The sequence below is a fragment of the Diabrotica virgifera genome, chromosome 1 (assembly GCF_917563875.1).
Source record: "Diabrotica virgifera virgifera chromosome 1, PGI_DIABVI_V3a".
Classification (NCBI taxonomy): Eukaryota; Metazoa; Arthropoda; class Insecta; order Coleoptera; family Chrysomelidae; genus Diabrotica; species Diabrotica virgifera.
This window is the reverse complement of record NC_065443.1, coordinates 139853176-139870492: the sequence shown is the minus strand read 5'-3', so window position 1 is coordinate 139870492 and position 17317 is coordinate 139853176. Positions and strand designations below refer to the sequence as shown.

General features: G+C 30.6%; 1 protein-coding gene across 2 annotated transcripts in view; it reads right to left on the bottom strand.

Moving 5' to 3' along the window:
• LOC126881012 (uncharacterized) overlaps positions 1-17317 on the bottom strand; it is an 84586-nt gene that overhangs the window by 40830 nt on the left and 26439 nt on the right. Inside the window, exon 3 of one of the 2 annotated variants that reach the window (XM_050645075.1) lies at positions 6419-6591. The exons of the other annotated variant lie outside the window; for it this stretch is intronic. Coding sequence (XP_050501032.1) covers positions 6419-6591 — 173 coding nt within the window. The remainder of the gene's footprint in view (positions 1-6418; positions 6592-17317) is intronic. 2 annotated transcript variants of the gene reach the window in all.

Here is a 17317-nt window from a genome sequence, read left to right as displayed (position 1 = left end):
CCCACGTCTAATTTCAATTTCCTCTGACAACTGTTCGTTAACAGGTACTTTTGCTCGCTGCTTATAGTAAAAATTAGATATGATCCTGATGTCATTGTAGTCTATCTTTTTTAATTTTAGGACATTTATTAATTGTTCATGTTGTACTTTATCGAAAGCTTTATTATAGTCAATAAAACAGACATATATATCGTGATTGACATCCAGGCACCTTTGTATTAGGATATTATGAGAAAAGAGCTTGACGCGTTCCTACTTCAGCATACTGGAACTTCAGCACATGGAACATCAAGCTGATGGTGCGGTAATCGGCGCATTCTCTTGCGTTTTTCTTTTTGGGGAGACAAGCAAAGATCGACGTTAACCATTCTTTGGGTAATACGAATACGCCTGAGATATAAATTTGGTCCAATAGTACTTTTGCTTGGCACGAAGGCAATTCCAATAAGCGGGTATCATATCAATGATACTACACATCACATACGTTTCACTTTAGGGACAACTTACAGTTTACATAGGGCAACCAAACATAACCAATTTGTATTGAGAACATCAATATAATTTTTATTAATTCTATAGAAAGCATGTCAGGCCCAGGGCTTTTCCGTTTTTCATTGTGTTTAATGCGTGTGCTATTTCTTCTTTTGTGATAACTGGACCTATTTCTTCTGAAGTAAGCTAACCTTAACAAAATCAACAAAAAGTAACAAAACAAACTACCTACCTATTCATATAACAAAACTAAAGCATGTTTGGGATTTGATAATGCGTTATTTAGGTGGCTCTACTCGAGTTACTTCGAATTCAAAAAAATGAAAAAAATTGCTCGATTGGAAGCCGAGCAAATGCATTTTTTTACTTATACCGATTTTGAACTTTGAGGTTTAACTTTCTTTATATTATATACACCGGTATTTTAGGCGTCAACGCCCTTCCGGTAGGGATCTATGGGGGAGTATCACCGAGCCGCAAGCCCTTATCCCTTGCCGTACTGCTCCCTCATAGGCCGATCAGACACCCGCATATTCCAGTCTAAGCGCCAGATTCATATTTAGAATTTTATACTGACGCGTTAGCCTTTTTTGTTTTTCCGATGACCTGGCTGGGCTTGAACTAGCATACCTCACGGCGAAGTGAAGGTGCTGTCAGTCGCTATAGTCCAGGGAAATAAGGTTTTTTCCATGACACTCGAGCAGCCAGGGTACTGAAGCGTTTTTTCGACAGATAATACCTATAAGAGCAAATTGTAACTGTTTCCTGCGTAGGATCTGGCGGCCATTTTTATTTATAAACAATTAAGTGTCAAAAAATGGCATTTTTCCCTTTTTTTTCAAATCAATGGAAAACAGTGAAAGTTATGGTTTTTTTAGTACAAATATCTTTGAGATTATGAAAAAAGCTTTAAAATGACGTATTACAAAGTTTGATATACTCATTTATTGTTAATATAATTGCGAAAAAAGATCGGAATTGCAAAAAAAATTAATTTCGCAATATCTATTGTAAAAATTAGTGTACAGCTTTGAAATTTTTGTCATATAAGGGTTCTTTGGTGCTTAATATGTGATAAAAATTTCAAAGCGATTCATTCAATTGTTTAAATTTTATTCAAATTGTTTATACCAGAGAGCATTTTTTTACAATAACATAAGTCAGAAAAAAATGACGTTAGAACCATTCCACAGGTGTCAAATGAAAGAGCATGAGCCATATTTTCAACTTGGTTTAAAAAAGCGAATAAAAAATGCATTTATTAGTAATAAATAATTATGCAAAAGTATCGTAAATCTTTCCTTATAAACTTTTTATTTTGTTATATAAGAAATTATATATATTTATTACAATTTTTTATCAATTATGATATAAATAACATTACTTGGTAGTTGTGCACTTAAAACAGGGTAAAAAAGTTAATTTTTTTGAAAAAGTTATTCAAAAAGTTTATAAGGAAAGATTTACGATACTTTTGCACAATTATTTATTACTAATAAATGCATTTTTTATTCGCTTTTTTTAAACCAAGTTGAAAATATAATTCATGCTCTTCCATTTGACACCTGTGGAATGGTTCTAACGTCATTTTTTTCTGACTTATGTTAGTACAAAAAAATGCTCACTGAGATAAACAATTCGAATAAAATTTAAACAATTCAATGAATCGCTTTGAAATTGTTATCACATATTAAGCACCAAAGAACCCTCATTTGACAAAAATTTCAAATCTGTACACTAATTTTTACATCAGTTATTGCGAAAATATTTTTTTTTGCCATTCCGACCTTTTTTCGCAATTATATTAACAATAAATGAGTATATCAAACTTTGTAATATGTCATTTTAACGCTTTTTCCATAATCTCAAAGATATTTGTACTAAAAAAATCATAAGTTTCACTGTTTTCCATTGATTTGAAAAAAAAAGGGAAAAATGCCATTTTTTGACAGTTAATTGTTTATAAATAAAAATGGCCGCCAGATCCTACGCAGGAAATAGTTACAATTTGTTCCTATATGTATTACTTGTCGAAAAAACGCTTCAGTACCCTGGCTGCTCGAGTGTCACGAACAGGGTATATTTTTGTCTTATTACCCTGGCCTATAGTCGCACTGAGCTATCCGATCGACTCAACTTTCTTTAACCTAGTTCTTTCTATATTTTTATACCAAATAATCCCACAATACCGACCATTTTTATTATAATATATGTTATGAATAACTTAAACATATGAAAATTTTTATGGAGAACGAGGACCGAAATAATAAGGTACAATAAGGGTTCACAGATTATCATCATATCGTTTATAACTTCGTCGCAAATACCGATCAACTTTGACCGGTGTATCTCACGAACTACTCTTCGCAATTCAACTTTTTTTCTTTTAAAGAAGCGACCTGCCGAGTATTTAATAAAATAGTTACGGAGATATTATACTTGTTTATCAGCCAAAAAATTCTTTATAACTTTAAAACATTGCTGAAGCCTCCTGAATAATCCGATTTCAATTATGTAAAGTGTATTAAATAGGTAGAGTACCTCTTTATATGTAAAAAAATTGGCACACTTCTAAACGGTCCACTTTTCGTTCTGAAAGTTTTTAAAAATTTCAATTTTTTTAAAAAATTTAGGTTGCAAAATTATTATGCAAAATCTATTAAGAATTTTAATGAAATTTGGTGGACGTTTTAAGTACGTACATTATAAATATTTTCTAAGCGAATTACGAAGGTATTAAGTTGAAAATAAGTGGTTGAAAAATAATGAATAAAAGAAGCTTTACTTTCCCCACTTTTTTTGTATTTATTGCTATTTTGCAGCAAGAGTAATAAATTAAGATATTCTTAACTAGTCGTATATTATAGGAATAGTAGTATATATTATAGTAGTAGTAGTATATAATAGGAAGTATATATAGGAAGTAGTATATAATACTAGTAGTAGTAGTATATAATAGGAATATTGTACAACAAGTGAGAAAAAAGACATATTTCTCACGAGCGCAGAACCCCTCATTTATCAGAATTTAAATACATCGTTTTCCTTCTACAGTACTTTTTATTATAGTGGTATTTCTATGTTCAAAAAGTTGGACTGGTTTAAATTAAATGGTTTTTGGAAAAACCATTCACTACAAAAAAACCACTACAAAAAACTTTTGAAAGATCAAACTATAGAGCGCATTTTTAAATGTTCTTAAAAATCTTCCTTTTTCTCCATGTAACTCGAAAATGATAAGAACCCGAAAAAGAGACCACTCAAAAATGTAGGGTTTTTTAAATAAAAATTTCGTTTTTATTTTTCATTACTGTATCTCTTATCATTTTCAAGTTACATGGAGGAAAAGGAAGTTTTTAAGAAAATTTAAATCGATATAAAAAATCGATATTTGAGAGGGAGCATAAGTCTATTAATATTGTGGAAGTTATCACCTAACTTTTTCTGCAAAAATCCTAATTCCACCTCTCACATCCACCTCAAAACATATCGGCCTGGTCTATTTGTGAAACCGGTTAATATATAATTTTTTTAAAAATGTATAGTAAGTAGTACATTTAATCACGGTTTTTGATCCAAATTTTAAAGGACCGCTTGGATTGATATGAGATTAGGCAGACACATAGCTAACATGTCAAAGAAAAAAAGTGATATTGTGCCGATGTGTACTTTTTACAAGAGTTTAACCCTTCTAAGGGGTGAAAAACATACGTTCAAAATAAGTCCGAAATTCGATAAACTGACTAATTCTAAGCAACTTTTATTCTATAGTTTTTTCACTCAAAAAACATAAGAATACTTTTCGAGTTATTTGCGAATCAGTATATTCATTTTTCAACAAAAAAAAATACGTTTTTAGACACTTTTTCACAAATAACTCAAAAAGTAAGTATTTTATCGAAAAAAACATTCATAGCAAAAATATAACCTGTAAAAAGGTGGAAAAAAACTGTGTAGGTATAAGCTCCCCAGACCTAGTAGAAGCAAAGTTATAGCTAATTAAAAATAGGGTCATATTCGTCAAACTCCAAATAGAATATTTCAACATGAAATAACCAAAAAATAAAACTTAATTTCTGTTTTTTTTTAGTGTCTAGCATCAAATGTAAGTAAGTTACGCTCAAAATAAAATTTGTCCCTTTTGTTTAGGCAAATATGTAGGCTGAAAAGTAAGATATATGCGCATATATTGTATGCATATTATTTCTGTCAAAAATGCATGCATATGCATTTATTTATGTCAAATATGCATGTACATGCATTTATTTAAACAAAATGTGCACTTCATAAACCGTTTAAATATAATAACTTTATAAAATATTAGTTGTAAGCTTGGTATTATAAAATAAAATAAAACTTTTAAGCAATTATTTTAACTAGATCAATATATATATATATATATATATATATATATATATATATATAAAACAAATTATATTATTATATATCTATATATATACATGATTATTTATTTAAAAAACAATATGTGAAGATATGTTTTTCAAAAATTTTCTAACAAAAAGTTATGTCGTCTATCTGTATACATTATGTTTGTATATTATAAAAAAGCACCGAAGTTATAGGAGCGTATTAAAAATTATTTAAAACTTCAGCCTCTACATTTAGTGTTTTATCAAACACCAGACCTAAAACATTTGCAACCTTAGATAGAAATATAAAACCAGTATTTTTATTAATGACTGAATTAAATTTTTTTAAAATGTCTTTGCCAATTTGGCCCACAACAATTTTGCAAGATAGTTCAATTTTTTATTAGTTTAACTGCTTCAATTTTATGTAAGAAAGTTGTGGAACTATTTTATTTTTCAGCAATTCTTTGGAAACTGTTAAGTGGTTCGGAAGAATCGTCAGCTTATTCCATTATTACTGGCTTTTCTTTTAAGGGGGAACTTTCTTACTGGGAACTTAAGTTCTCCATTAACAACAGGTTTTGGTGGAAGGGGAAGATTCGGTAATAATTATTTATGATATAAGCGTTGGTACACGTTTAAGGCACGCATGTGAAAGTTTACACGCAAATGCATATGCACTCTTGCATATTTGCCTGACTCTGCTTATTAGTTTTCTCAGGATTCGAAAAAAAAATGAATACATTTAAAACACATTGAAAATTTTGGCAGGCGCCATTTTGCGCCTTTCCTCTTAAATAAAATTAATCATTGCCCCTTCGTAAGCTGCTTTACTTATGTTAAGTTTATATTATGATCTGTAAGTTTCAACGGTTCAAGGTGCTTACTTTTGAAAAAAATTGGATTTAAAGTAAAATTTTACAAATTTTTAATTTTGAAGAAATGCGTTTTTTCAAAATAACTTATTATTATAAATTATTAATTATACCAAAAATCTCAAAGAGTAAAAAAAGTCGGAGACCTAATACATACACCATTTTTTCACTTTTTTACACCCTATATTTTTGGTAAGAACGTTTTTTCGACAAAATACTTCCAAAGATTTCCGAAAAAAACGTCTAACAACGTGGTCCTTCTGTTGAAAAATATATTCACTCGCAAATAACTGGAAAAGTGAACTCGACTTTTCTAAACTCGATAAAACAAAAGTTGCTTAAAATTAGTCAGGTTATCCACTTCCGGTCGTATTTTGGACGTGTATTTTTCACCCCCAAAAGGGGTGAAATTCACCCCATAGACAAAAGCACACATCGGCACAATATCACTTTTCTTTTTTGACTTGTTAGCTATCTGTATGCCAAATTTCATATAAATCCAAGTAAAGAGGTTTTTTTAAATTTAGAAGTTTTGCAATATTTTACTGTCAACGACGGACTATAGTTAAATTGTTTATGAATAATTACATACATTATAAATGTTATTATTAATTTTCTAATTTAAATAGTCGCAAAATATATATACTTAAGAGTTTTTAAGAAATATTTGTATCTAGGTACCTAGGAACTTTTGTAGATTTAGAAATATTATAGTTCGGTTCGGTCACAGCCAGTTTGAAGGACTCAAAACATCCTCCTGTAGCAGAAAATTGCATCCCCTCTTGACATCCTCCAGGTACGTCCATAAATCGTTTTCCAAATTTTTGTTGTGGAGCTGGTGTTGTGTTGTTAATCTGACAAAGAAAAATGAACACGATTAAACTCCATACAATGCACTTCATTTTCTATAAAAACAAGTCACACAAACACGATGAAGTAAGTTTGATTTTAAAGCAAATGGGGTCAATGTCATAGAGTTATCTCCTTTACAGCAGATTAAAGTTCTTATACGCGGTGTTTATAGGTCGAGAACTACGAGTATGTATGTATTTTGTTGTTTTAGATGGAGGCTTAGACAAAGATAGAAATTGTAGCTAAATAAAAATAAGTTTTAAATAGATTATTATTGGTTCGCTCAACTTGACGGATTTTAACAGATGCAGGCAGGGCCCCCGTAACCGGGCGTGCAACGCGTGCGACGCACTCGGGCGCAACCCCGAAAGTGCGCCAAACCGAATGTTTGGTAAATAATAAATATTATTTCATCGGCAACCGCCACTAAAGTCATTCATTATTGTACTCATTTGCCCTCATTTGCGGCAGTAAAGTAACACTTTATTGTACTGAAAGAAAAATTTTACTTTACCTGCCGCGATTAATCGAGATTGAATGTAAGTGTTCGATGGCAGTAATCGATTATTTATTTGAGTGAAATTAAAATTTATTTACTTTAATTATTAAAAATATTGTACAAAATTTACGACATTGTTAATTAAATTTATGTCAAAAAGTGAAACTGTGTAGTATTTTGTAATTAGGTATATTCATATAAAATAAATCAAAACTTTACCGATTTAGTAATAATTATTCAATATTGATAATTATCGGTTAAAAATCGAAAGTGGCCATCATGCAAAAGTCATCTGTCATTACTGTCATGCAATTTTTATTACGTCTAAAATTTAAAAACGTTCTTAGATTGTAAATTGTAAGTAAGTGTTTAACCTAATATCAAATTGTTAGCGATACAATTTTGTATGCACCACGTCAGTAAAGACTCTTTATCGAACTCGTCTGTTATTCTCCTCGCTCGCTAATATCAGACTCGTTCGATAAAGAGTAACTTTACTGACTTGGTACATAAATAACTGTTAAATGAGATCATTTTTTTTATACAATTTTAATTTTTTTCATGGACTCCTACAGAAATCTCAAAAATCATATATTGTGTTATTACTGAAAAAATAAATAATATCTTATTTTATATTTGGTGTTAATCAATAATTATTACTACTATTATTGTATTTAGAAAAACAGTATAATATCCGAATATCTGCTTTTCAGTAATAATGTTTGCTAAAGTAAAAATAGTTATTTATGAAACAGTTCGTGAAGTATGCTTTTGACGAACGCACGCGATGTTTAGAGCATCGCGACAGCGGTGCGAGTGCTATACATCGCGTAAGTTCGCAAAAAGTACTTCACGCACAGTTTCATACAATATTTTATCTACGACAAACAAATAAAAAAAACTGTAACTCGTCGTCACTGGAAATTATGTCTATTCTAAAATTTTTAGAACTTTGACATTTAAAAATTCTAACTTCTTTCAAACCACAAGACTGTCAAAACTTTTGTTGTAATTTATTGCTCACATGTCATCACCATGACAACGCGAAAGTTAAGGATATGAAAGGGTGCCAAAAACAGTGCGAAAAAGTAAATCCCATTTAAAATACATTGTTAGTTCACTCACACTTTAAATCCTTCACGCACTGCTAGCTATAATGACAGTTTTCAAAAACTAAAAACTGATATATATAATATGAGATAGAGTAGATAAATAATATTTAGGGTATGGTGCATAATTTCCAAATATTATTTAATAATTATGGACTGTACCCCACATTCAAGTCATACAAAGCAAATAAGCCTAATTTTGCGTTATGTTGTATTAAACAATAATTCTAAAAAAAGTTCAAATATAAAAGAGTCTTTAGCTTCTCACCTAATATTTGACACTACAAGGGAAGGGTTATTTAATTTGGTAGTTGAACTATTACAAAATTTAAATATAAAAGACATGAGAGGTCAAGGGTATGATAACGGTGCCAATGTGCGTGTATAATATGGGTAGGAGAATCCTCGAGTTTTTTTGTCCCACGGGCTGCACATATAGTTTGAAAGTAGTGAATGGTGCTGCTATAGTGTCAAATAAAATAGTAAACTTATTTAATATAGTACATACAAGAACTTTACGTATTTTTTTCTTTCTCCACAAAAAGATGGGATATGATAAAACTACATGTTTCTGAGTAAAATCTAAAATCCCTAAATGATCAAAGATGGTCTAGTAGGGTAGAAGCTATAAAGCGATTCAAATTTCATATAATTAAAATTGGTGAGAATCTTACAAATATAGCAAATAATGATATCTTTAACATGGAAATTAGACAGTATTAGAACAGTCCTAAAGTCATAAGTACGTTAAATAGCAGATTTGACATGATGTTTGGTTATGATCATGTTTTTGGTTTTTAGTGATATTTTTACATTAAGTGACGATGATATAATGTGCAGTAGAAGTCTGTCATTGACCACACATCTAAGAGTATTGGAGTGCTATGTTTGGTCCGTTTTGTTCTATGGATGTGAAACTTGGACAACAAAAGTGAAGAATCTCAACAAATTGGAAGCGTTCGAGTTGTGCTGTTACCGTCGCATGCTCAGAATCCAGTGGACAGAACACATGTCCAACGAACGTGTGCTGGAGACCATGTACAAAGAGCAAGAATTGATCAACGTCATAAAAATGAGAAAGTTTCAATACTTCGGTCATATAATGAGAGGACCTAAATATCTCTTACTCCGGCTGATCATTCAGTGCAAAATCGAAGGAAAACGCTGGGTTGGAAGAAAACAACTGTCCTGGCTGCGTAACATTAGACAATGGACAGGTCGAACCGTTTCATATAAGGAAATGTCTCATATAACTGCCGACCGAGAAACATTTCATCAGCTTGTTAATACAGTCGAACCCGTTTATTAGAGTACCGGTTATAGGAATATCCCGGTTTATGGAATATAAATTCGAGGTCCCGAAACGTTTCCATTTACTCCTTAATAAATTTATCCGTTTATTGGAATACGTATTCATAAAACAATACCGCTTATTAGAATAATATTTCAGGTCAACGAATAAATTTTTACCTATAATTTCGAACTTCCTAAAAATTTAAATTATGTCTTGTATTATAATTTCTCGCCAAGGGTTTCGAAGGCCTGTAGTGTTCTTTTATTTGTATTATTTGGGTTTCTCAGGTAGGTAATAAATATTTTATTGCGTTGTAATGAGTACCAATTCAATCGTTTAGCGACAAATTCAGTCGTAAAATAATTTTCTTTTTCTAGAAACTATACATATTGCTACCCAGTTGCCTGTAATAAAAATTTTAAGAAACAGTCCGCCTATCCTAATAGCTTGTAAAGTTATAACACGTTTTCGGGATGGCCAAACCATTGAATATTTTTCTAATTTTTATAATTCGGAGCAACAAATGTGACTAGTATTTTATGTAACAAAAAAACAAGCTACAATTATAATAATAATAATAATAATGTTTATTAATTTCACAGTACAAGAATTAAATACATACATTTTAACTTTATATTCTACGTTTTACATTATTACATTCTCTTTTTAATTTTACATGTTAATCCTGGAAAATAAAGAAACATTTACTCACTACCGTTAAAACCTATTGGTCGAACACGGGGATAGTGTGTGACAATGTTTAGTTATTGAATATAGTATGTGTATACTAAATGCCAAGGTACAAACATTATATTATCTTACATGTATTTATTTATTTTCTTTTATTTTTTTATATTATAAATAAAGGAACTGGGTAAATTTAACAAACCACTGTATTGCAAACATTCTTTTTTTTATCATTTTTTTTATCATTTTTTTTTTATTTTTTTTAATTTCATTCACTTGTTAAGTCAATCAAATAACTTATGTACAATATTACGATCAAGGTTCAATACATACTTTTTGAATATAGATTTTACCATACTTAATGAATTAAGAGTATTAATATATATCTTGTATATGTTCGGCAAGTGACTAAATACTTTTGGAGCAAGATACATGGCAGATATCTGTCCTATGGATTTTTTAATATTTCCCAATTGTACGTGTTGGTTGGTTTTAGTGCGAGTCTCATAGTGATGAGGTAATGTATGCAGGATATGTTTATGGTTGTATGTGTATAATACCAGGGAATACATATAAAGTTGCCTCGTATCCATTACGTTAGTATCACAGAATAATAAATGAGACGGGTATGTCATTTTTGTGTTAATTATTATTTTCAATATTTTTTTTTGTAAGATGTCAACTTTCTTTAACTAAGTTTTTTGTACACCGCCCCACCCAAGTATTCCATATCTAATTCTAGATTCAACTAGTGCATAATATAATATTTTTAAATATTTTACATCTATTTTAGATTTGAGAAATTTGAACTTTGGAACCAAGGCTCTCAAACACTTTGTTATTTGATCTATGTGGGCATCCCACCTTAAATGAGAGTCGATTTTTACTCCAAGATATTTTATATTGTTACTTGATTTTATAATTATATTTCCTTTCGTGTTTTTAATTGTTATAGCACTATAAGGAGGTAGTGATACTTTGTAACTGCAAAACGGAACAAAAAAGGTTTTTTCATAATTAATTGTTAAACCTTTATAATTAAACCATTTTATTAGTTTGTGCATATCTACTTTAATTTTATCCCTTAAATGTTCCCAACTGTCTGCGCTATATAAAATTGCAGTGTCATCGGCAAAACTGATTATCTTTCCCTCAGTATTAAGGTTATATAAATCGTTGACGTGGATATTGAATAATAGTGGCCCTAATACTGTACCTTGAGGCACCCCGCATCTTAGGTGAAGTTTGTTACTATTGATATTATTTATCCTAACAATTTGTTGTCTATGGTCCAAGTAAGATTTCAGTAGATTATAAGCAGTGCCGCGTATTCCACTATTTTCTAGTGCCTCTAGTAGTTTTGGATGGTTTACAGTATCGAAAGCTTTTGCGAGATCTAGAAACACACAAGCAGTAGGTTGGCTATTGTCAATTCGATTATATATTTCATTGGTGAGTTCTATAATTGCGTCGTTTGTTGAAAAACCTTCACGGAATCCAAACTGAGAAGACGATAATATGTTGTGTTTATCAAGAAAAGATGTTAATCTGATTTTAAGACATTTTTCAAAGATTTTTGTTAAAGTAGTGATTAATGAAATTGGTCTGTAGTTTGACAAACTTAGTTTATCTCCTTTCTTGTGTATAGGAATTACTACCGTTTCTTTAAATTTGTCTGGGCATTCACCATTTTTAAATATTAAATTTATTAGATCCATCAACGGATTGGTGATTTGTTTATCTATAGTTCTTATTGTTTCTGTTCTAATGTTGTCAATACCGGGTGATTTGTTCGTTTTAAGTGTTTTAATAATTCCCTCAATTTCGCTTTCCGAGACCGGTCTTAAATACATAGAATGCATCACGTTGTTATATTTAGGGAGATACGATGTCGGTGGTATTATTTTTTTAGCATAAGATTCTCCAATTTCTGTAAAATAACGAGCAAAAGAATTAGAGATAGCTCCACCATCTGTTAAAGTAGTTCCTTCTTGTGTAATTATTTCTGTAATATTTTTTTCAGTTTCTTTACCTGTCAAATTTTTAACAATATTCCACAAGTTTTTGGAAACATTCTTGTTTTTTTCAATTTCATTTCTAAAGTAATTTTTCTTAGCATTTTTTATTAATATTATCAATTTATTCAATTATCTTTCAAGACTAAATAAGTAATTTCCTTATTAAGTCTATTATGTATTTTAATGCGAAAATATTTATATAATCTATATATTGCCTACATTTTATATTAATTTCTGTATACATCCACATAATACATTCACCGGCAGAGAAAACGGGCACCCCAAAAAATGGGTCATTTTTAATGTCTTGTATTTCCTAAACCTGATGTCCGATTTAAGTAATTTTTTTAATATGTTATAGCCTTATTCTTTATCAATATCGCTGTAATAATACTGTTGCTAGACAGGTACATTGTCATTGTATACAGGGTGTACGAATCAAACTGTTTTTTTCTCAAACTTTGGAACACCCTGTGGAATGTTCTAGCTTTTATAAAATACTAAAATTAAAACCCAACTATAGCCACAGATTTTCTTAACATTCTGTTTTTTTATTCATTCGCTTATGTTGGATAATAAAAAAGTTAGGCACTTTAACAACTACCCCTGTTTTTCGTCAATACAGGGTGTTTTTCAATAAGTACGGCAAGCTTTAAGGGGTAATTCAGCATGATAAAATAATGACAGTTTGCTTTATAAACTTATGCCCGCAAATACTTCGTTTCTGAGATAGGGGGTGTTGAAATTGTTCTTACAAACTGACGATTTATTTATTGCTCTAAAACGGTTTGTGATATGCAAATGAAATTTGGTAGATTTTAAGAGCTAGTTATTGCGCATTTTTTTGGCATACAATTGAGAATTTTATATTCACCATTGGCGTGCATACGGGATATATCTAAAATATTTATACACGTATGCACGCCAATGGTGAATATAAAATTCTTAATTGTATGCCAAAAAAATGCGCAATAACTACCTCTTAAAATCTAACAAATTTCATTTGCATATCACAAACCGTTTTAGAGAAATAAGTAAATCGTCAGTTTGTAAGAACAATTTCAACACCCCCTATCTCGGAAACGAAGCATTTGCGGGCATACGTTTATAAAGCAAACTGTCATTATTTTATCATGCAGAATTACCCCTTAAAGTTTACCGTACTTATTTAAAAACACCCTGTATTAACGAAAAACAGGTATAGTTGTTAAAGTGCTTAACTTTTTTATTATCCAACATAAGCGAATTAATCAAAAAACAGGATGTTAAGAAAACCTGAGGCTATAGTTTGGTTATAATTTCAGTATTTTATAAAAGCTAGAACATTCCACAGGGTGTTCCAAAGTTTGAGAAAAAAACACAGTTTGATTCGTACACCCTGTATACAATGACAATGTACCTGTCTAGCAACAATATTATTACAGCGATATTGATAAAGAATAAGGCTATAACATATTAAAAAATTACTTAAATCGGACATCAGGTTTAGGAAATACAAGACATTAAAAATGACCCATTTTTTGGGGTGCCCGTTTTCTCTGCCGGTGAGTGTATAATGTAATTTGGTTTTTTAATAAATACGTTACGCTATTGTATTATAAATAAAAAGACCTAAAACCATATACATAATATACATATTAACATAGTATGTACTATTATTACGTATATTCGGTACACCTATTACGGCTAGCCACCAATGATCGGTTATTAGAATATCCCGGTTATCAGAATATTTTTGCTTGGCACGAAGGCTATTCCAATAAGCGGGTTCGACTGTACGACGATAGCCAACGTTTGAAAACAAGCACGGCACAGGCACACAAAGAAGAAGAAGAAGAAGACGACGATGATATTATTTTAAAATAACTGTCTTGCTCTTCAATTAAAGCTAACTGATCAAGAAGTAAAATCTGTACTTACTATAGAAAACTCTTAATAATCAATATATATTTGAAAATATTTAATTACATCTCTACCAAATATCGCTATTTCATTAAGAATCCTCCTCACTTCGTCACCAACTGTGTCACCAACTGTGTCACCAACTGTGTCACCAACTGTGTCCCTTGCTTCTGGTGGTGAGAGATCATTTTCAAAATTAAAGTTATTAAAAATTATTTCTAATAGGTATAGGAAAGATTATCTGGTTTGGCAATATTAGCTATATAGCAAGAGCTCGTCAATAAAATTGACTTTGAAGATAATATAAAGGAAGGTGCTCCAGTCAAATCTAGAAAAACACACATTTGATTAAATTTAGATTTAACGTATCTCTTTCTAGATTTAAGAGCGTAGGCGCAAAATTTCGGACCAATGGTTTTAAATGTCGTCATTTTTTCGAATCCTGAGAAAACTAATAAATATTTTTGAATTTGAAAGTGCATTAGAATCAACAAAAAGTTTTTTAATGAGATATTTAAAATTAAAATTAACACTAAATTTTCTCTTTTTTTACCCCTGTAACTTATTACATTAAACATTAGAGAAGTTTTCAGGGACTTTTTGCCCACAGTAATATATTTAATATCTTTTATATAATGTAATCATAATCTTTATAGGCTATTGATTATGCTCAAAATACGAGAGCTAAAAGGAACTACAACGTTAACGGGGTCTCTGAGACTCGATGTATTTTGTATGAGTATGTTTTATGTCGGTCTCTGAGACTGGATGTTAGCTTTAATCTTCAGAAAACCTATGTTAGTTGAGGAAGATTAAATAATTTTTGAACCACTGCTTTTTAGGAAAAGCCAAAAAATACATCAAATAATAATTAAAGGGGGAGACATTATGCCATATTTAAGCTTGCTGGGAAATGCACCCCTCACCCCCCGTACCATCCCTTAAATTTTTTTAAAATACTACCACCTTTTTTTATTTGATATTTAGATTTTACTCGTGATACTGATTTCAAAAATGTATAACACATGATACTTATAGTGACTGGTTTATGAGAAAAATAAATACAAAAGCAAGAAAACTGGATAGAAAAAAAATTATTTTTTTAACAATTTTATTATTACAAGCATTTAGAATGAACATTTCACTCCCAAAAATCTATAGGTACAATAATATATTGTTCAAAATTCCTGCCATTTATTCTTTATATATAGTATTGTATGAAGGTGAATGGCAGTCATCTTGAACAATTTTATTGTAAAAATTTTTGGTAGTGAAATGTTAATTCTAAATGTTCGTGTTATAATTATTAAAAAAATATTCTTTTAAATCCAGTGTTCTTGCTTTTGTATTTTTTTTTCATAAACTAATCACTATAAGCATCATGTGTTATACATTTTTGAAATCAGTACAACGAGGATAATCCAAATATCAAATAAAAAAGGTGGTAGTCATTTAAAAAAAAAATTTAAGGGACGGTACGGGGTGTGAGCAGCTTTCGCTGCTCATTTGATTAATAACTATGTTATTAGATGATGCTAATTCAGAGTAATGAGGTATATTCACATCACATACAACAAAGTGAACAAAGTAATCGAGCTCTACCTTTGTTTGTGGTTGTAGGGTCACGTTTCTTAATGCTTCACAAATAGGAGGAGAGTTCTTATGTATCCAAAAAGGCTTAGTTATGTCGTATTCGTTTAACTTGTATATGCTACTAATGAATGGTGAATTTTTTTTTAGTGATTTAATAATCATTTTTTCAGCTAAAAATGATCTTCTCAGTTCTAATGGAGGTTCGATTGCTTCAGATCATAATGGTTCAACTGGTGTAGATTTCATTGCTCCCAGACATATTCTAAGTGCTTTGTTTTGTATAATGTCCAGCTTACGTAGATTGGTTTTATTGGCCGTTCCATAAAGTGTACAACCATAATCAATTATTGACCTTATGTAAGCTCTATAGAAAATTAGTGCTGTTTGAGGTTCTGCTCCCCACCAAGTTCGCATGATGGATTTTAGGAAGTTTAGTCCTTTGTTACATTTTATCTCTATTTGTTTAATGTATGGTTTCCAGGTCAGTTTTCTGTCTAATATAATTCCTAAGTATTTGGCATTGGTATCCACTGAAAATTCTATTTTATTTATTTTAATTTTCTGCATTGGTTTCACATTATGCCTGGTGAAGATAACGACTTTGGATTTTTCAGCGGAGATTTGTAGTCCTAAATCATTTATGGATCTTAAAAAGAGTTCTGTGCTGGAGTTTAAACGATTGATGCATTCATCGAGGTGTTTGCTACGTGTATAAATAACAAAATCATCGGCATATTGTATCATAGTTGCTGTAGATATGGAGGAGTGTAAATTAGTGGTATATATATTGAAGAGTAGTGGCGCAAGAACAGATCCTTGTGGCAACCCTAAATTTGCCGTTTGGTATTTCACTGGACAGCCATCACATCCTCTGAGTCCTACTTGCCTGTTTATATACAATTTGCATATGGTGTTAGCAACTTCTTGAGGTATTTGTAATTGTATCATTTTTTCCCGTAGAATGAACCAGTTGACATTGTCATACGCACCTTTAACATCTAGAAATATCGTGCCATTGTAATCATTTTCAGTTAAACATATTTGTATGTCTGTAGGTCTGTATGTCAGTAGGTTTTTAATTATTCTTTCAAAAATCTTGAGTATACATGCATGGCATAAGTGCAATAGGTCTATATGAATCGCATAAGTGGGGGTTTTTGTTTGGTTTTTGTATGGGTATTACAATAGTCTTTTTCCATTCTTCTTTACATTCCCCATTAATCCAGATGTCATTTAGGATTTTGATTAGGAACATCTTGGCATTGTTTGGTAGTTGGAATATCATAGGATATCTAATATCATCATAACCAGGTGATGTATTCTTTCTATTTTTTATGTTGTAGTTTAATTCTGGCAGACTGATAGGTTCACAGAAGATTTTATGATTGGTATTATTTTGTTCTTGTTTTGTAAAAATGTGTGATGTATCATTCAAGGCATTAGCTGGCGAAATTTTATCTGGAAATTGTTCTTGCCATTCATAATTCCCCGATGTATTATCTTCCCCAGATCTTCTATTCATTTTTCTGGCCTGTGTCCATATATTTGTCAATTGTGTATTTTTATTTAAGTTTTCACACCAGTGCTGCCAATATAATTTGGCTTTATATTTTAAAAACTTCTTGG